Genomic DNA, 20711 nt, shown 5'->3' with positions numbered 1-20711 from the left:
TTGATGTGTTCTCTGGCAAATTGTAACCTCTTCTGCACATGCCTTTTTTTTAACAGAGGGACTTTGCGGGGGATTCTTGAAAATAGATTAGCTTCACACAGACGTCTTCTAACTGTCACAGTACTTACAGGTAACTCCAGACTGTCTTTGATCATCCTGGAGGTGATCATTGGCTGAGCCTTTGCCATTCTGGTTATTCTTCTATCCATTTTGATGGTTGTCTTCCGTTTTCTTCCACGTCTCTCTGGTTTTGCTCTCCATTTTAAGGCATTGGAGATCATTTTAGCTGAACAGCCTATCATTTTTTGCACCTCTTTATAGGTTTTCCCCTCTCTAATCAACTTTTTAATCAAAGTACGCTGTTCTTCTGAACAATGTCTTGAACGACCCATTTTCCTCAGCTTTCAAATGCATGTTCAACAAGTGTTGGCTTCATCCTTAAATAGGGGCCACCTGATTCACACCGGTTTCTTCACAAAATTGATGACCTCAGTGATTGAATGCCACACTGCTATTTTTTTGAACACACCCCTTTCAACTAATTCAACTAATTGCCCAATTGCACAGCCTTAAGAGCGTGCAAATCATGAATGCTGGGTCTCATTTGTTTTCTGAGAATCTACTGAACCTACTGGTAACTTGTTTGCCACGTAGCAATAAAAAAATATATGAAAAACCTTGATTATTCTGGTTAGTCACATTGTACTGCTATTATTTTGAACAATACTGTACATATATGACAATTACATATAAGTGACTAAGAATTTAGACTATTAGAATTGCTAGTGCAAACTGGAACAAGCTCTTTTGTTTCTTTGCCTGCAGCTGTCTGAGGGGACGTCCCACCAGCAGACTCTCCACGGTCTTAGGCCCTTCACTGTGTATTCTGTAGGTGTGGAGGCCTGCATCTGTTTCCTGTGCTGCAGACGAGGTCCCTTAAGTGAGCTCCGCACCCAGGCCTCCACCCCGGCCCAGCAGCCCCCACCACGTCTAGTCGCCCTCACCTCCCGCTCAGCTCTGGTGCCTCTTCAGCCCAAGGCCATCATTGAAAGGTACAGAAAGGTACCTGTCCCTGTAAGCTGTGTCATCAGCCATGTGGAAATCACATTCTTTGGACTGGGGCAGAGCTTCAACATCACTGGCCTACTGCCCTATGGCAAGTCTTACAATAACATGGGCAGACTGGGTCTGACTGGGTTTTCATCTTCACACTCAAAGAAGACTCGGGACTCTCATATGGTTCTGGTTATATGTTGCTAACAAATAATAAATGCCATAAAAGTCATTCCTATTACCATCTAAAATTCTTCAACTGTTAAATTATGGCACCTAAATCAAACCCCTCTCTTGCTGTTTCTTTTCAGCTCCACAGTATAAGGAGCCATTTGTGGTGCACAGTAACCTTACCACAGTGTGTGTGGACTGGAGTGGCTCTTTCTCTCTGAACGGGCCTCTGAGAGAATACAGCCTAACCGAGAACAACCTGCACATCTACAGCGGCTCCAACAGCTCACTGCACTGCACACAAATTATGAGGAACATATACTGTAAATATTTATGTTGTTCCACAGTGTTTGCTGCAGATAGGCTATGTAAAACTAGATCATTCCTTTGTAGTATGGACGATGTCTAATTAAATATATCAATTTTTATGCATTTCATTTGGTACAAGTTTATAATTTATAAATAATTGAATAATGTAAAAGGTTGTTACTTTTATCCATACAGTATCTCAATTTACTAATAATAAAACAGTTATTAATTATGATTTAAAAAGAGAATTCACTTTTTATTCTGTATTATTGAGACTAAAACCTAGTTGTCTTAGCTGTAGAGTAAGTTTGTGAACTCCTTCCATTCAAGACTAAACAGTTAAATATATGTATTATGTTTTTATCCGTTCTCTGTGTGTGTGTGGGGGGGGGGGTGTTCTTATCTGAGCATCTCATCTGTTCCCTACAGTCAGATGTCGTGGAGTCGAGTTCTGGAGGTAAAACATGTTTGTATGGGGCTGAGTACAAGTTCTATACAGAGTTGTGGTTCACCATTCTCATGGCGTTCCTGGGGCTGCGGCTACTGGTCTCTGTTAATGGGTCTGGGGCTGAGAAGAGCCCTAAGCAAGCCCCCCTTCATCAGGGAGAGACCTCCAATAGTGCCCCTTCAGAGAATCACCAAGTATCCACCTAATGACACCTATCTGGTGAGAGAAAATTGTTTTCTAATTCACTAGGTCTGTAAAGCTTGCTCTAACCTTCTACCATTTTTAATCAATTAGCAAAGATGTATGTTAGAATGTAGAGGTTTACGCTCAAAGCTGCAACATGTAGTTCCTTTAAATGTCCAGAAGAGGGAGTAATAACACTGCTATTCCTACTGCAACTGTATGGCAGTGTTATAGTCAGTCATAAGGAATCGCTGACCCAAAACTGAATAGGTCCCTCAGGGAATCCAAGATGAAGATGAGATTTATTTTGTTCTTCAGAAAAGACATGTAGAAATTCCACTGCATTTCCTGACTTGCTCTCCAATCGATCCTCAGCAGTGAATGGGTGTTGTCAGTATGAGATATGACAAAAACATCACAATAATCCATAAATAATCCACACGACTTCAATCCATCAATAAACTGTGAACTGAAGAAATGCTAAATTTCTCCAAATATGTTCTGAGGGAAAAAAAAAAAAACGAATCTACATCTTGGATATTCTGAGAGTCAAACTGAATTTAGCTAATTTATATTTTTGGGTGAACTGTTCCTTTAAAATGTGGCCTTTTGTCTTGAAATCTGTTAGTCTTTTAACTCTCTCTGTCCTGCGCTTTTCTGGCTGCTCCAGAGACCTTCCTCTGAACTCTGCTCTCCCCATGCTTCTGCGGATCTTCTTCAGCCCAATGGTAAGCCCGCTCCTCTCTCTCTCCTCTTCCCAGTTTGACAATATTGCGGACTCCTCCTGCAGTATAACACTGAAGCGTTTTGCCATGCACTCTGAGGTACAGGCTCTTTGGGATGTTCTTCAGAATAGATTATCACTATAGCATGCTGCATTGGCATGTTTTGCATTTTTCCTCATTAGTGGTACTTGCTAAGGCAGCTGTCACTATTACTGTTTCTTATACTAACTACAAATACTTATGTGACATGAATGTCTTTTGTTCTGTTAATCTGTTTGCACATTCAAGCACCACTTATTAGAGATTGCATTCACTTTCCATCATGCTTTGGGTTTTGTTTTGCTGTTGAGTGGCAGTGCATGCAGAATGAGGTTGCAATATGTCTTCATGCACAACCCTTCTCATTCAATGGCTTGTTTTTGACATTTGCTAATCAGATGGATTTGACTGTCTCTGTTGCATGTGACTAACAGACTGAGTGTATTTGTCTTTTATATTGACGTTACATGTTGTGATCAGGGTTTGACTGACACTAAAATCAGAGGTACAAGCAACCAGAGCTGTCAGGCTGTTCCCAGCCAGAGCCAGCTGAGCTCAGCCATGCCTATTCCCAGAATTCCTTGCATCGGAGTGTTAGTTAGCTGATCGACACGCAGGATAAGAAGTCTCTGGGTGATGGAGCGTGGGACGCTGACCTGCACGCCACTGACAGCAGCATGGTCAGATGACGTTGATATGGAATCAACATATATTAGAGTGATTTGATCATGTAACACTGAAGCCTGGAGTAATGACTGCTGAAAACAAGACAACTTTTAAAAACTTTTTAGTGTTTTGAATGTTAGTTTGGGAAATTGGTCATAGATGATGGTCATTTACAGTTCAGTGGACATGATACAAACTTCACATTTACACATTTAGTAAAATATAACTCTAGAATGACACAAATGACCAATCATGTAAAAAGTCCAAATGTTATAAACAACTTGTGTACATTTACATGTAATTTGATATTAATGTAAACATTCCTGATGTGTTCTAGCAGTCTATTTTTGATTGATTGATTTTTTGCAGTATGTGGGGGATTAGTTATTTGAGGAGACGATTAAAAGCTACAGCTCAGTGAAGACGGAGCAAACCATGTTTACAGACACGATTGTGGAACTGTGGAAAACATTCTTGGTAATGTAGTTTTTCTTCAACTTATTATGTAGCTAAGTGAATATCACATTTACAACAACAGCGAAAGTTACAAATGAATGCAGTGTATATAATATAAACTGTAAAAGAAATGGTTTGGAGATCACCTTCATTCGGTTTATTTGAACATGACAAAACTTTGCATTGGAATGGAATGAGAAATTAGCTGTATTTGTATGACTTATTTATTTACATGACAGTCTGCTCATATTGATTTTATTTTGTTTAAAAGAAATGTCTGGTTGAATATCATATTTTTAAGGCATCACCCATTGTCTCTACTTGCCTATATAAATATACATACTCACAGCCTTGACTTGACCCAGAAGCGTCATTATATATATATAGATAGATAGATAGATAGATAGATAGATAGATAGATAGATAGATAGATAGATAGATAGATTACCACAATCATAAAGTATTAATGTCTCCAAATTATTCATGCCAACATAGAGAGGAAGTTTATCTCTTCTGTCTCTACAGACACATGAATAGAGGAAGACGTGTCCTGTTTTGATGGAAATGTTAGCTAATGTGGTGTTGTGCCTGCAAGACTGAGCAATAGTGTGAACCACTGATCTATATATATGCTTATAAAAAAAAAACATATATAAAAGATTCTGAGACTGATTCTGCTTTGTTTGGTTACTTTATTGTGCCACCGGATATGTACAGAAGCTGAGTACCGATCTGTAGTGCATGTACCATTTCCATTTTTACATATTTCATGTAGCATAAACCTTTTTCTTGTAGTCATGTTGCCCTTGAAGTCATGATCTGTGCAGCAGGTAAGCCAGTCTTGTTAGATAAAACACAAATAAAGACTCTTGTCTGGAGATAATATTAAAACACAAATCAGGTTATGACTGTATTTCTTAACGCAAGCATAAAGAATCATACTCTTGTCAATTAAATATCCCCCAACACTGAAATATCTCCGAGAGCAAATAAAGGACACAAGTAGCTGATTAAAGTACAACGTTCCATGAAATATATGTAAAAATATTTTATTTTCGCTTGCTCACAAAATATATGTATAGTAGATGTATTACGTAATTAGAAGTATTTTATAGATTTATGAGCAACATAATTGAAACAAGATGTTCCTGTGGCTAATTTTTTCTAGCTTCATGCTGTTGTCAAAAGCACCTTTTACTATTCATTTTCATGTTTTAGGCTATGTAGCCTACTGTCAGCACTATCACTGATTGCATAGCATTAATGAGATCTCATCATTTCCTTTATATAAAGTAAGTACTTTGTTAAAGGCTTTCATTTAGTTGCAGTTACAATAATAATCTCACTTAGCAACATATAACTACATTAATAGCCTATATTGGATATGTAGCATTAATTGCTAGATATATACTGTACATATATTCTCTGGCAGGATATATACTGTAACCTGTACACAAAGTGTTATGGCTGAAAAAAAAAAAGTGACCATGCTTATCAGTTGACAATGCAAAGTTAGCTTCATGTCACATATAAATAATTCTTCACAATATATTATTAACAGAAGTGAAAATGCAAGTGATAAAATGATACTTTATGAAGACACGTTAATTGAAATAGAAGTTAGTACTGTTAGTACAAGTTCTATTTTTTCTATTTTCAATTGTATATCACCTTTAAATCTGGCAACTGTCTGTAAAACATACCTTATACCTTCTCATCTTGATAAGTGTCTTATCCTATCAGTAAATCTGAACCAGCTTCACTTAAATCAGTTGCATAATGTGATAATCCAAACAACTCTCACATCAGAAAGAAAGAAAAAAGCTAAGTCTGCTTCGAATTCTCACAGCAGTATCTATCCAAACTGGCAAAAGGCACTGAATAAATCCCAAAAATGGATAGAGCAAGTAAAAATCCCCCGTGGATGCATGCTTAAAGTTCAGAGCGCAAATGGTCTGAAAGGATTAATGAAGAAAGAAACTGATTCTGATTCATGTAGCCTTCACGGCAGCAGTGGAGTCTGTTAACCTACACATCAAACCTGATCCATAGCTGAAGTCAGTCCTTTCATTATAAAGGGATGAGTGTAAAGACAGACGATAAAGTGCGTCACAGAGTTTTGAAGGTACTGTTAGTGGCCAGTAGCATCAGAACACTAATCTACGTTTTAAAACTTAATTTACGAGAGAATAGCAAACCATTTAAGCAATGATCCACCCAAAATCTGAGGTCTTTCAATCCAAGTACAGTTTTTCTTTCTTTCATGGAAAACAAATGTAGCAGAGTGCCCAAACTGATCTTTTCAATACAATCAGAGCAAATGCAAATCATGGAGGTCATGAAGGATTATCAAGAAAAGATTATTAATATTAATCAATAGAATTCTATTACTCAGAGCTCTGAGAGGATGCATCTGCTTTCACTGTATGGAAGAGAGCAGCAAAGACATTCTGGTAAAATTGTCCTTTGCTGATCCACAAAAGAAAGTCCTATGGCTTATAAATTGCATAAAGGTGAATAAATTCTTTATTCAAATTTTCTTCATGTTTTTTAGGGTGGACTATCTAAAGACATAAACAATAAAAATGTTTACATTTTGCAGTGCAGGTGTACAAAGCTAAAGAATAATAATTCATCTAGTCACTCTTTATTTTCTCCAAGGAATTAAAAGTATATGTATCTGGTTTTTTTTAAAGCCTGGAAAAAAGCAGCAAAGAGAGGATTAGGTGCATAACGCTGAAGTGTCATCTGTCTGACAAAGGCTAAATTCATTTTAACTGGTTAACAGACATGTGAAATTGACATGGCATTTGTGTTGTGCATTTTCCCTTTAAATCTGTCCACAGTGAGTGAGTTTTTTTAGCTGCCAGCTGCCGTCCTGCCAGACCTTCATGTCTACCTTCTGAAACACTTCACTTTTGAAATCATCCATTCATCTACTTTCTTTTCCCTGTCATTGATTATTGTATTTGGTACGTCTTCTGCGTATGACAAATCTGTGTAAGCCATCACTCACATGCTGCGTCAGGAGCCTTGCGATGGCGTGGAGATGTGGACACTTTAGTTGGCGAGGGTGAGGCGGTGCTGGACGAGTCGCTGCCCCCTCCATCAGCTCCTGCAGGTGGGGGGCTCAGCTGTGGAACCGGAGGGCCCTTTTTCCTACTTAGAAAATTAGCTTCAAATGCACCCCTCCTCCTGGCTCCATCCGGTCTAAAGTCAGCAGCCCCTTCCTCCATCAAATGGGCCCTTCGCTGCTGGTCTCCGGGGCTGTCTGGGGGTTTGCGTGCGGCTGCAGACTGGGTTTCAGATGATCTGGACCCCCAGAGATCCATGGTAGAGTTCCTTTTGTCTGGGTCCTCAGCGTTGTTCTCGTCCTCCATGGGTCCACATTGTCCGTGGTTCTCCAGCAGGGCCTTGGTCAGGTTTAAGCTGTGGAAGTCTCTGTAGCTGTGGAAGCTCTCTGTGCGTCGAGCACGGGCCAGCAAGGGGCTTTCTCGATATGGCCGCAAGGCTCCATAGGTGGCCGTCTCAGCGATGGGCTCCTGAGCCTGCAGCTGAAGACTGTAGAAATGACAAAATAACATTTAATCTTAAAATTCATTAAGAACATTAACAAAGGATTAGTTTACCCAAAGAATTAAAATTTTGGCATTACTTGTTTACAATATTACTTGTGAATTGATATTTCTGCAGATTTTTTTCCATACAACTTCTCATAGCGACCAAGGCCAAAAAAAAAAACATATAAGTAGCTCATGTGAAATTTTGAGCCAGAGTCAGAGTCAGAGTTTTGTTTAAAAATCCAAACTTGTGAATAAGCTTTTGGACTGTAGTACCTGGAGCAGGACTCTCGCAGCCGGCTGTGCTGCAGTACGGAGGGGGCGGGGCTGATGTTGGGCGTGGCACAGCGAGATGTGCTCAAATCACATTGGTCAAGCAGCTTCAGCAGCTCCTCCTCAGTTGGACCTCCCACCTCTGCAGACAGGTAACATCATTTCACAACTTTATCAAACAGACAATTTATTGTCCTTATTTTGTCCACAGTAATAATCAGACCTGGTTCCCGCTTGGCTTTGTCGTCACTCTTGTTGACCGTGTCCATGGCAGTGGTGAGGTCCCACATCTGAATGCTGCCGTTGGCATGGCCAGTGAAGAGGTAACGGCGGGGTCTGGAGCCCATGCGGCTCGAGCCTTCACACTCTCGCACTGTAAAACATGTGATGGTGGTGCCATCTACAGCCTGCACCTCACAGATCCTGAAATACAGGTATAAAAATAAATCCACAAAACATACAGGTTTGGAATGAGTCTTTTTAATAGTACTCTAAATACCCATGAATAGCAACACTAAATCATGAGATATTTATTAAGCTTATTATGCAGTGTGCACCTTGTTTAAGAATTAAACGTGTCTCAAAATGTACCTTTTTCCTGTAGAGGAGAGACGAACAAAGAGTTTGTTGGTAATAGGAATGACTTTCTGAATGAACACCTGTTGGTCATCTCTCTCTCCAAATGGGCCTGAATGGAAACAGCAGATGAAGTGATATTTAACTGACTATATTAGGACAATAGCAGCTTTTCAGTTCTAAGTGAACCGATATAAGGCAAGACTCTCACCAATGTCATTGCCGGAGGAATAGCTGCTGTGGCTCTCGGTCTCCTCCAGTGAGATGATCTTAAAGGAGGCCAGGGGAGTAGATCCTGGCTGAGTGGAGATCATGCCTCTGAAGCGTGTCACCGTCCACGTGCGTACGTGATTATTGTCAGCACACACTACAACAAAAACAGGCTGAAATTACAGACCACCACCATTTTGAGTTATATCGTCCTATATCGGAGTCGTTTTTACCTGAAACTAAGTGCTTTTCAGAGAGCATAATCTTAGTGACAGGGCTGCGATGGACAGTGAAGGTCTGGAAGAGCTGAGGACCAGATCCAACGGTCTCTGGATGCTGCACGATGACACGCACGGCCCCTGAGCTGGTTCCATAGGCTATCTCAATCCAGTTCCCACTCACACCTGCAAACACAGTGAGATCAGTGACTGACCACACTAACCACTTCATTCATCTTGGTGAGGCTAGTTAACCATCTTTGGACATACTGGTTTTAGGAGTCAGGTAGACACTGAGGGCCGTGATGGCATCGTTCGATGGGTCGTGGTACAGCTCTGTCACCAACAAGTCATTGTCCTTCATTCTCAGCGGAAACTTCTGCATGTCTGAGAGTGAAGAGAATATGGTTAGCTGTTTTTTTTTTTTTCGTCTTCTCATTTAACATATTACGTGGACATATTAGAGGTATTTCAAATGTTATAGTGGTGACATTTGAAATGTAAAGTGGGTTTAATGCATTTAAAATGTACGTTTAATTATAAAAAAGTTCATACACACTACAGTTCAACATATTTTATGTTTCAGAATGGATTAGAAACAGTAATGTTTTTAGTAATTATAATACAATATCTATTTTAATATATTTTAAAACATAAGCTGATTTTTTTTCAGCACTCATTTCTTCAGTCTTCATTGTCACATGATCCATCCATGACATTATTGTTACATTACATTTACATTTATTAGTATTAACTGTTGAAAACAGTTGTGCTGCTTAATAACAACATTGTTTTCAATAAAAATATTAAGGACAACTAGAGGTCGATCAAGTGGCTGATTTATCAGGCCGATATTTGCCTTTTTTTTTTTTTTTTTTTATATCAGCATCGACCGATATCCGTGTTTAGTAGCGCCCATTTAAAGTCAGGCATGTCCGCGGGCAGCCCTGTGTTATTGGTGCAGTGAAAAGTGTTGCTGCCACATATGAAGGACCCCAAGCCAAACCTTTTGGAAGAATCAACAACAGGTAAGGCTTAAATTCTGATATTTCAAAGTCCTATGGACATATATTTACTAAATATTACTAGTAAACTATGATGTGTTGCTTCACTTAGTGAAAGAAAAAACAAATAGCATAGAACCATTGGGGACTGGCATATTGATACAGCTGGTTAAAGATTCGCTTACTTGCAGTTAACTTTAAGGACAATAGTCAAAAACTATAAGCAGCCTTCTTGCTAACATATTAGCAAGCTGTAAGCTACTCTACTAAATATTGTAGAAACTTTATTTTCTGTAAAGTTGCTTTATAATGATTTGTATCGTAAAAAGCACTTTACAAATAAACTTGAATTTTATTGAATTAGCACCAATGTTATATGTTCTGTTTTATTTTTCCTGTATCGGAGTCTGAGAATTTCACTGTGCATGGAGAGAAGGTCCAATCCAAATGTTTCCATATTCGCAATGTATTTGAATGTTAAACTACAATTCATTTATTTTTTATGTAAACTAGGCTTGTACTTTACACGCATTCGCACATAGACGGAAAAGATAATCCTCTTCACATGAGCAAAAACGAGTGGACCGGTATAAGGTCTATTTATACTGACCAGTGTAACATTTTATGTTTGGTTGACTGTACTTTGATTGTACTTTTGACTGTACATATTTTTTTATAATGAACAGACTGCAATGTAAGTTTGAATCAATGCACTTTAGATTTTCTGTCATTTACACCAAACACAAATGTTGCTGGTTGTTTTGCAGCACTACTATTATTTATTTTTTATATATAAATTTTTTATATATTTTTTTCATGTTTAAATGATTTTTATTTATAAAGTTGTATTTATTTTATTTAAATGTAGATTTAAATTTAAACTTATGTTCCAACAAACTTGAAAAATTCTGATTGAAAAATGCTTTAAAAATGCTTTTTTTACCCGTTTTATATATTTACTACTTGGTCAGATTATTGATTTGTTTGGTTAACTTTAGATAAATATTTAGCTTTAATACCATGCAGTGCACAAAATTAAGATTCGAGAGATAGTTCAAGTCCGTGTTCAATAAATTATGGCCCTAAAAAACAGCAGAACATATCGGCCATTGGCTGACCCTGACCTCTAAACATCGGCACCGGCATCGGTTATAGAAAAACCCATATTGGTCAATACAGCACAACTGTTTTCAGTTAAAGTGTTAGTTCACCGAAAAATGAAAATGATGTCATTAATGATTCTGTCCATACTGTCCATGTCCAGAAAGGTAATAAAAACATCATCAAAGTAGTCCATGTGACATCAGAGGTAGGGCTGGGACAACGCATCGAGGTCAACGATGACGTCGACGCAAAAAATATGTCGACGCAAAATATGCGCATTGATTCGTCGACCTGTTTTTATTTCTCTAAAAAATGTTAGCAAAACGTTTACCTTATGTGCGCTGAATATACAAGATGGCCGGATCAACATTCTGTCCAACGTTATACCACCAATCCAGGGGTTTTTCTGCATTGATCTTTTTTTTTGGTGGCTGTCAAAGCTTTATTTGATCGGTGAGTGATGTAGAATGACAGGGCGCGTATGAGAGAGAGCCCCGGCTGCTTTATTTTAAGAGCAATAAACATATTGCAATGTTAAGGAATTCATGGTTTTTTTTCATTCAGATATGTAAATCAACATGTATAAATTGTTAGTAGTCAATTAATGGGGATATAATCAAAATCGAATCGGTCTGAAAAAATTAATCGTTAGATTAATCGATGCATCGAAAAATTAATCGCTAGATTAATTGTTTAAAAAATAATTGTTTATCCCAGCCCTAATCAGAGGGTCAGTTAGAATTTTTTGAAGCATCGAAAATACATCCAAAAATCACCAAAAGAACAAGTTCTTTCATTATCTGGCTCAGCTCGGTGTTCATCTTCAGTTCTCTCTTCACAGCAGTCAGTGTACTGTATTGGTTTATTTTAACTCAGAGGGAGTGTCAGCCACGTTAAAAAAGTTAACAGCTTAAGTCAATTGTGGATTAATGCGTATTGGAGACGTGAAACGTTTCAAATGATTCAGTTCGATTTGGTGAACTGGTTCAAGAAGATCCGGTTACGTCGATTGATTAGTTCGCAAACCGAGTATCACTAAACTGCTGTGTTTTGAATGCACTCACAAGAGACACTGAAAATAAGACAATTCTGTATAAAGTTGTAGTTTTTGCTATTTTGGACCAAAATTTATTTTCAATGCTTCAAAAAATTCTAACTGACCCTCTGACGTCACATGAACTACTTTAATGATGTTTTTCTAAACTTTCTGGACATGGACAGTATACCGTACACACACTTTCAATGGAGGGACAGAAAACTCTCTGACTAGGGCTGGGACAACGCGTCGAGGTCATCGATGACGTCGACACAAAAAAATACGTTGACGCAAATTATACGCATCGATTCGTTGACCTGTTTTTATTTCTCTAAAAAAACATTTGCAAACGTTTACCTTATGTGCGCTGAATATATGCGATGGCCGGATCAACATTCTGTCCAACGTTATATAACCAACCCAGGGGTTTTTCTGCATTGATCTTTTTTTTTGGCAGCTGTCAAAGCCTTATTTGATCGGTGAGTGATGTAGAATAGAATGACTGGTGCGCCTGACAGGGCGCGTACGAGAGAGAGCCCCGGCTGCACGCGCACTCACAGTCTTCAAACAACACGAGCGCTTCTTGCTCTCTCTCTCTCCCTTGTGCATATTAAGAAAAATCATTAAACACGATAGAAAAAGGGCGAAACACCAAAGTTTCACGCGCGCTCGCGCACTCACAGTCTTCAAACTACATGAGCGCTGTCTTGCTCTCTCTCTCTCTTTCTCCCCCTCGTGCATATTAACCAAAATCATTAGACACAATAGAAAAAGGGCGGAACGCCAAAGTTTCACGTGGAGCATTCGGAGATTTTTTTTTTCTCCATGACAGGCTGCTGGCTCCCACTGTTATTATTTTTTTTTATTTTTTTTAAAAAGCACTCTCTGTATTGGCTTAAAGCCCTAATGTTTACATGGGTTATGGTATTCTTTCAATTGCTCTAAACAAGTATTTTGGGTGAACTTTTTTTATTGAATGCTAGACATCAAGATGTTGTTATTTTCATCTGAAAGAAGAACTTTTTTTCAGTAAGCTAGGCCCTATGTGTTCAGTAAGCTTGTTTTAGTAAGCTATGTGTTTTCAAGGCTTCAAGGTTTTATTGAATGCTATCTCTATACAAGTGCAAAGTAATGCATTCTTAGTCAGTCTTTTATTTTTTAATTTTAAGAGCAATAAACATATATTGCAATGTTAAGGAATTCATGTTTTTTTCATTCAGATATGTAAATCAACATGTATAAATTGTTAGTAGTCAATTAATGGGGAGATAATCTAAATCGAATCGGTCTGTAAAAATTAATCGTTAGCCGTTAGCTTCTAATCGTTAGAAGCCCTATCTCTGACTAAATCTAAAATATCTTAAACTGTGTTCGGAAGATAAACGGAGGTCTCAAGGGTTTGGAACGACATGAGGTTGAGTCATTAATGACATAATTTTCATTTTTGTGTGAACTATCCCTTTAATACTATGATACATTGTTTTCATGATTCTTTGGTAAATAGAATGGTCACAAAACAGCTTTCATTTGAAATATAAATATATGTTAGGGCTGTGCAAAAAAATCGAATGCGATTCTCATGCACATCTCATCAGTAAAAACGCTCCTTTAATTGGAAGTATTATCTCCAGCACGTGCGTTCAGATCAGGGTTGCCAGGTTTTCACAACAAATCCTGCCCTGTTACTTCTCAAAACTAGTCCAAAACTATTCGCGATTCCAGGAGGTTCCCAGATAAAAAAAAAATACTTCCCGGGGTTAAAATATACGTTTTGCTTTTTGGCATGGTTGTCTTGGTAAAATTCGCATTTTAGGGGCTAAATATCACGTTATTGGTATTGGGTTTCCTATGACCCGCGGACATGAAAAACAATCGCAGACTTGGCAACAATGGTTCAGGTGGAGCGGCAGTTACTACACAGAGCCGTAGTCTACCGACAACTAACTCAAAAATGCTTTCAAAATCGACAAAGAATCGACAAGGCAACCATGCCATAAAACTTAAATTTTAACCCCGGAAAGCAATTTTTTATCAGGGAACCTCCTGGAAACGCTAGTTTTGGACTAGTTTTGAGAAGCAACCGAGCAGGATTTGTTGTGAAAACCTGGCAACCATGATCTGAACGCACGTGCTGGGAGATATACTTCTAATTACAGGAGCGTCTTTACTGATGAGATGTGCATGAAAATCGCATTCGATTTTTTGCACAGCCCTAATATATGTAACCCTAAATATCTTTACTGATCATTTTAATGCATCCTTACTAAGTATTCATTTATTTAACAAAACTTTTACTGACCCCAAACTTTTGAATGCTAGTGTATATAGTAATTAAAATGACATCTTATAAGGCTGCATTTCCCTACACCAAAATCTCACAAAAAAATCAAACACACGTGGATCACAGCACTGCATTAGGAGGATGAATTGCATAAGACTTTTTAACCTATTTGCTCTGTAAAATGAATTACACTGATGCCTTGATGAAATTGTAATTACGTTTTCAACACTGATTCTGGTACTTCCGGTTGCACATCTCATTAACCACTCACGTCATATAAAAATGAACTCAATGCAATCCAGGAGAAGATGAGCAGCTTACCAATATAGTAAACTGAGCCATTGTTACAGCCCAGCAAGAGGAAGGAGCCAGCAGTGTCGCAGCTCGTGATGGGCACTACATCCTGCACCTGTACAAGTGATGTATTGCAAATGAAGTTATCAAATATGAACAGTGATAATATGTCTGAATGTAGTATAAAAGTGAAATTGCTTTACCTGCCAGTGCTGGGTGACAGCGTTCCACACTCCTACCTTCCCCGTGTGACTGGTTGCAACCAGCTGACTCCCAATGAAGAACAGAGAGTCAACTGGTACTCCAAGACTGAACACACCTTTACAAAGACAGATAAACATTATCTTTAAATCGACACACATGAGTGACTGCGCATTTCATTTTTGTTCTGTCCTTCTACCTATTTCACTTCCGCTCCCTCCATCCTGGATACTCCACAATATAATGCTGCTCTCTGATGATGCTGCCACCATCTTGTCTTTATCTCCATGTGGGCCACCTACAACTTTTGCATTGAGGGCCACCCGCTCAATGGCCCAGTCCAGGTAAGGGCTGGAAAACACCTGCTGCCAGCCGGTTGATTCCTTTATCCTAAAGAACAATCCCAGTCTGGTGAGTATAACCCTTATTATTTTACATTTCAAAGTGTGGTCTGTAGCTTTACCTGTAGCAAATTACAAAATGTGCATAAGCAGCTACAATCCAGTTATGATGGCCAGCGACAATCAGCACCTTCCTAGGGTCCACTGGTGATCCTGTTGTAATATAAAAAAAAATCCAAAACAATACCTCAATATGTTGATATACAAGTAGGCTGAAATGTTGATGGTAGCCATTGACTTCTGTAGTATGGAAATAAATACTATGGAAGTCAATGGTTACGGTAAATTGTTTGTTTACTCATATTCATCAAAACATCTTTTTTGTGTGTGTGCTAAAATAAAGAATGAAATCAATATGGGTTTGGAACAACTTGAGGATGTGTAAACAGATTTTAAATCACAGAATTTTCATTTTTGTGTAAACTTTCCCTTTAAAAATCTAAATTAACAGACACTCACTGTTTGGTTGGTTGGTTAAAAATAATCATCATGGATTCATCAAAGAAAGTAATTAACATAAAAACATTCAGTTCAGTGGACCCAGTAATATTTGTTAGTAGAATTTTAATTAATATATTATTAAGTAATTTTTCAAGTTTATGCAAAAACACAAAAAGAACAAAACACAGTTATAATATGATAATACAACAAGCTCATTTGGTGTGTTTTTTTGTTTTGTTTTTTTTTTATTTTGGTTTTCTTCTATACTGGCTGTTGCCTGTTATTAGTGGCTATTGTCACTTTTCTTTTTGTACCAAAAGATCAAAGTAGGAACACCAGAGCTCCAGAAATAAAAGAATAAAATAGGACTGATGAAGAGCGTCTAAACGTCACCTGTGGTGAGAACATAAAAATATATTGTTCTATCTCTGGAGCTGTTGTGTGTCTACTTTGAATTTTTGGTTCAAATTCTTGTTTGGTGGAGCACCCACATTGAGCTTTTTGCTTACTGGATGTGTGCACTTTTTTTTTTTTTTTTGCTAAACACTTTGTACCATTACAAAAAATCCTATGTAAACACATATTTCAATGTTTTTTTTACCCGTTCTGTCAATTTTTATCCAATTATTATCCAAATTCTCTGTGATTTTGGCTCAGTACATTTTGCCCTGTGATAAATAAATGCACCAAAATGCAATAAAAATGGTTATAAAAGGAAGGCCTGTCCATTAACTTGTTTTCCCCATCTCTTTTTCATCATTCTTCTCACATGACTTCACTGGGCACAGAGGATATAAAAGGCCTTTTAAGATGACCTCACCCTGCCTACTGCACTACTGCTTATAAGGGGAATACTTTGTCTTCATGGCACCCCAACCCCTCCCCCCACATGCCCATACCAGAATGGAGCACATGTTATTCTCCAGTCTGCTTTGAGACAGCTACAACCAACCCAGTTCTAATGTTCTCTGTACTCTCTACTGCTGCATCTAATACAGCTTTCAAAATCCACAATGCATTTATGAAAGTATTCTATAACATGGTTCATTAAAACTGTTAACACAAATATGTGAGATCATACTCTTAGTCAGTGGTGATTCTTTTATCTTCTTTAAGTATTTTTATATACATACAGTATTGTTCAAAATAATAGCAGTACAATGTGACTAACCAGAATAATCAAGATTTTTTGTATATTTTTTTATTGCTACGTGGCAAACAAGTTACCAGTAGGTTCAGTAGATTCTCAGAAAACAAATGAGACCCAGCATTCATGATATGCACGCTCTTAAGGCTGTGCAATTGGGCAATTAGTTGAATTAGTTGAAAGGGGTGTGTTCAAAAAAATAGCAGTGTGGCATTCAATCACTGAGGTCACCAATTTTGTGAAGAAACAGGTGTGAATCAGGTGGCCCCTATTTAAGGATGAAGCCAACACTTGTTGAACATGCATTTGAAAGCTGAGGAAAATGGGTCGTTCAAGACATTGTTCAGAAGAACAGCGTACTTTGATTAAAAAGTTGATTAGAGAGGGGAAAACCTATAAAGAGGTGCAAAAAATTATAGGCTGTTCAGCTAAAATGATCTCCAATGCCTTAAAATGGAGAGCAAAACCAGAGAGACGTGGAAGAAAACGGAAGACAACCATCAAAATGGATAGAAGAATAACCAGAATGGCAAAGGCTCAGCCAATGATCACCTCCAGGATGATCAAAGACAGTCTGGAGTTACCTGTAAGTACTGTGACAGTTAGAAGACGTCTGTGTGAAGCTAATCTATTTTCAAGAATCCCCCGCAAAGTCCCTCTGTTAAAAAAAGGCATGTGCAGAAGAGGTTACAATTTGCCAAAGAACACATCAACTGGCCTAAAGAGAAATGGAGGAACATTTGTGGACTGATGAGAGTAAAATTGTTCTTTTTGGGTCCAAGGGCCACAGGCAGTTTGTGAGACGACCCCCAAACTCTGAATTCAAGCCACAGTACACAGTGAAGACCGTGAAGCATGGAGGTGCAAGCATCATGATATGGGCATGTTTCTCCTACTATGATGTTGGGCCTATGTATTGCATACCAGGGATCATGGATCAGTTTGCATATGTTAAAATACTTGAAGAGGTCATGTTGCCCTATGCTGAAGAGGACATGCCCTTGAAATGGTTGTTTCAACAAGACAATGACCCAAAACACACTAGTAGACGGGCAAAGTCTTGGTTCCAAACCAACAAAATTACTGTTAAGGAGTGGCCAGCCCAATCTCCAGACCTTAATCCAATTGAGAACTTGTGGGGTGATATCAAAAATGCTGTTTCTGAAGCAAAACCAAGAAATGTGAATGAATTGTGGAATGTTGTTAAAGAATCATGGAGTGGAATAACAGCTGAGAGGTGCCACAAGTTGGTTGACTCCATGCCACACAGATGTCAAGCAGTTTTAAAAAACTGTGGTCATACAACTAAATATTAGTTTAGTGATTCACAGGATTGCTAAATCCCAGAAAAATAAAAAGTTTGTACAAAATAGTTTTGAATTTGTCCAGTCAAAGGTAGACACTGCTATTTTTTTGAACACACCCCTTTCAACTAATTGCCCAATTGCACAGCCTTAAGAGCGTGCATATCATGAATGCTGGGTCTTGTTTGTTTTCTGAGAATCTACTGAACCTACTGGTAACTTGTTTGCCACGTAGCAATAAAAAATATACTAAAAACCTTGATTATTCTGGTTAGTCACATTGTACTGCTATTATTTTGAACAATACTGTACATACATGTAATATATCTTTTTTTGCACAGCATCTTTAATCATCTAAGTTTCAGTGTAACCACAGAAGTAACTGCACCGTTTTTACTCACCCAGTCTTTGAGGTCCATCTGCTCCAGAAGGTCCAGGGAGAGAAGACTGAGGGCAAGAACGAGGGTAACCCCCCTCTGCGCCACTGGGGCCCGAGCGCTCCTCTGGACCTGCAACAGCTGCACCCTGCCCTCCGGCACTGCTCCGCGCTGGGAGAGCTGAAGGACAAAGATACCAGCCTCATCCTGATCTGTTATATTTGGCACAGAGGATGAAATGGTGACTGCTTTTCCTCAATCTTCCACAGATCTACTCTCAACCTACCTGGTGGAGGGAGGTAGCCATGAAACAGCACACTTCCACATGACGATCGCTCCAGTTCTTCACAAAGCAGTAAGCGTCGGACTGACCATATCAGTGACAAACAGAGATGTAAGGTAAGATGTATACATGCATAAATTAGGTGCTGCACCTAATTCAGTCACATTTCTTTTTTTATTACATACCTAAGGGGGTAATACCATAGAACTCGGCTTCATGTCGAAGGATACTTATGTTAACCCCCCTATCAGAGAAAGCATGGGGATTACACATAATAAACTATATATTTTTGGGATATGTAATGGATAAAAATAAGTATATGTTATGTCTCACCTCAAGTCCAATTCTTTTGTTCGAAGAAAGTTTAAAATGGGGGCAAAAGCTGTTGGGTCTCTGTCAATAAATATCTTATAGGAAAAAAAAGAGAGATCTCTTTCAGAGCTGGATACATTTCTAATTTGTTTGCTTCTGGAAAACTTAAATTATTTTTAACAAAGAACACACAAAACATGGTTATTTAATATTCATTCATTATTATTATTATTATTATTATTATTATTTTTATTTATTTTTTTGGTATGCTTACATTAAAAACAAAACCATCAAAAAAAGTAGATAAAACTGCTTTTCAGGACTTTACTCACAGCTCCAGTTTCATCCCGAAGTGTTGATATTCTTCCACTAAGTAAACTGAGCACAAAAAACATGGACAGAGAAGAATGGATAGAGGTTTAGTATATAAACATATAATATATATATATATATATATATATATATATATATACACACACACACACACACACACAAAGAAGATAATTCTGGATGATCTATATAGTGTTTATATTATGACAAGTCACACTTTTTTTAACTTTTCATACTTATGTATGTAGCATACTGCAACTTACAGAACTCAAATCTCCCCCCAGTCAAAAAAAAAAAAAAAAAAAAGAGCAGAAAAACAACATGCTATGGCCCTGCTTCAGACAATCTTATCTTACCTTGAGAAGAATGAGTCAGGAATCCATGTCAGAGTCTGCCTTGATGTGCTAAATCTGAAAATATGTAGATAGGATTATTGATACAATCAATTTTTTAAGTCATTTTATTTCACTCAGTGAGCTAGAACTAGAACAGTTATTGTTACAGTAAGAAGATTTCATGTATTTATAATATTTTTAATGCACAGTTTTATTATAGTAACTTAAGTAACAGTTAACCATGCTATCACGGGGGAATTTGTTACTTCTATTAGGGTGTTTCTTCTGTTTATACATGTATGTTTCATTATGGTGGTAGTTTAGGGGGTTTTGGAGGTTATGATGACATCCTGTAGTCAAGCATTTGGAAGCTGAGGAACTGAAAAGATTTAGTCCCATTGACGCAATAATAGTTGTGGTTAGGTTCAAGATGTGTAGTCTGAGCTCAAAATGATGTGCTTTATAGCTTAAGGCATGGTTAACGGACACACTTTGTGTACCGTAACGCTGATTACGTCATATCAAAGTCAAAATCCTCTTCACGTTGACGTAGCCTTTGATCTCAAATAAAACTGTTTTGACTTCGAGTTCGCGTAAAGAAGTCATGACGTCAGCATACCTCGTTCCTCCGACATTCAGCTGGATGATGTCACCCATTCCAGGTGTTGAACTGTTCCCAATTCCAGCCATCGTCTAATTCCGAACAGTTATACACGCGATTTGATTATCCAGTTTGTGCATCGATTCCTCAAGATTCTCTTTAATCTTCCTCACGACCCCGCGATAAATTATGCGTCACCAGAAGGACGTGTGAGATGGAACTGTTCGTACACAGTGTTCTCCATACTCAGAGCTTTAATAAACAACTCAAAATACGGCCTTCAACTATCAAAGGCCCTTTTCTGTAGCCTATGGGACTTGGGAACGCTACGTTCAGTGTTGTGGACGCCATAGAGCGATGCTAGAACGTTGTG

General features: G+C 38.2%; 1 protein-coding gene and 1 long non-coding RNA gene across 2 annotated transcripts in view; one reads left to right on the top strand and one right to left on the bottom strand.

Moving 5' to 3' along the window:
- Nucleotides 1-4722: 4722 nt before the first annotated feature.
- On the bottom strand, nt 4723-20709 carry kctd3 (potassium channel tetramerization domain containing 3). The gene is made up of 18 exons (XM_026286330.1): nt 20357-20709; nt 19759-19812; nt 19405-19450; nt 19094-19167; nt 18946-19004; nt 18764-18844; nt 18502-18657; nt 15271-15361; nt 15007-15197; nt 14810-14925; nt 14634-14721; nt 9158-9274; nt 8903-9073; nt 8671-8826; nt 8475-8571; nt 8107-8306; nt 7887-8025; nt 4723-7611 (listed from the first exon to the last, which is right to left on the bottom strand). The coding sequence occupies exons 1-18, from the start codon at nt 20425-20427 to the stop codon at nt 7059-7061; spliced, it is 2460 nt and encodes an 819-aa protein (XP_026142115.1). The 5' UTR covers nt 20428-20709; the 3' UTR covers nt 4723-7058.
- Nucleotides 18784-20711, top strand: part of LOC113117567 (uncharacterized) — a 5922-nt gene continuing 3994 nt past the window's right edge. The window contains exon 1 of the long non-coding RNA XR_003294178.1: nt 18784-18876. This is a non-coding gene — a long non-coding RNA (uncharacterized LOC113117567). The remainder of the gene's footprint in view (nt 18877-20711) is intronic.

The sequence above is a fragment of the Carassius auratus genome, chromosome 17 (assembly GCF_003368295.1).
Source record: "Carassius auratus strain Wakin chromosome 17, ASM336829v1, whole genome shotgun sequence".
NCBI classification, from domain to species: Eukaryota; Metazoa; Chordata; class Actinopteri; order Cypriniformes; family Cyprinidae; genus Carassius; species Carassius auratus.
This window is presented reverse-complemented; position numbering and strand designations above follow the sequence as displayed.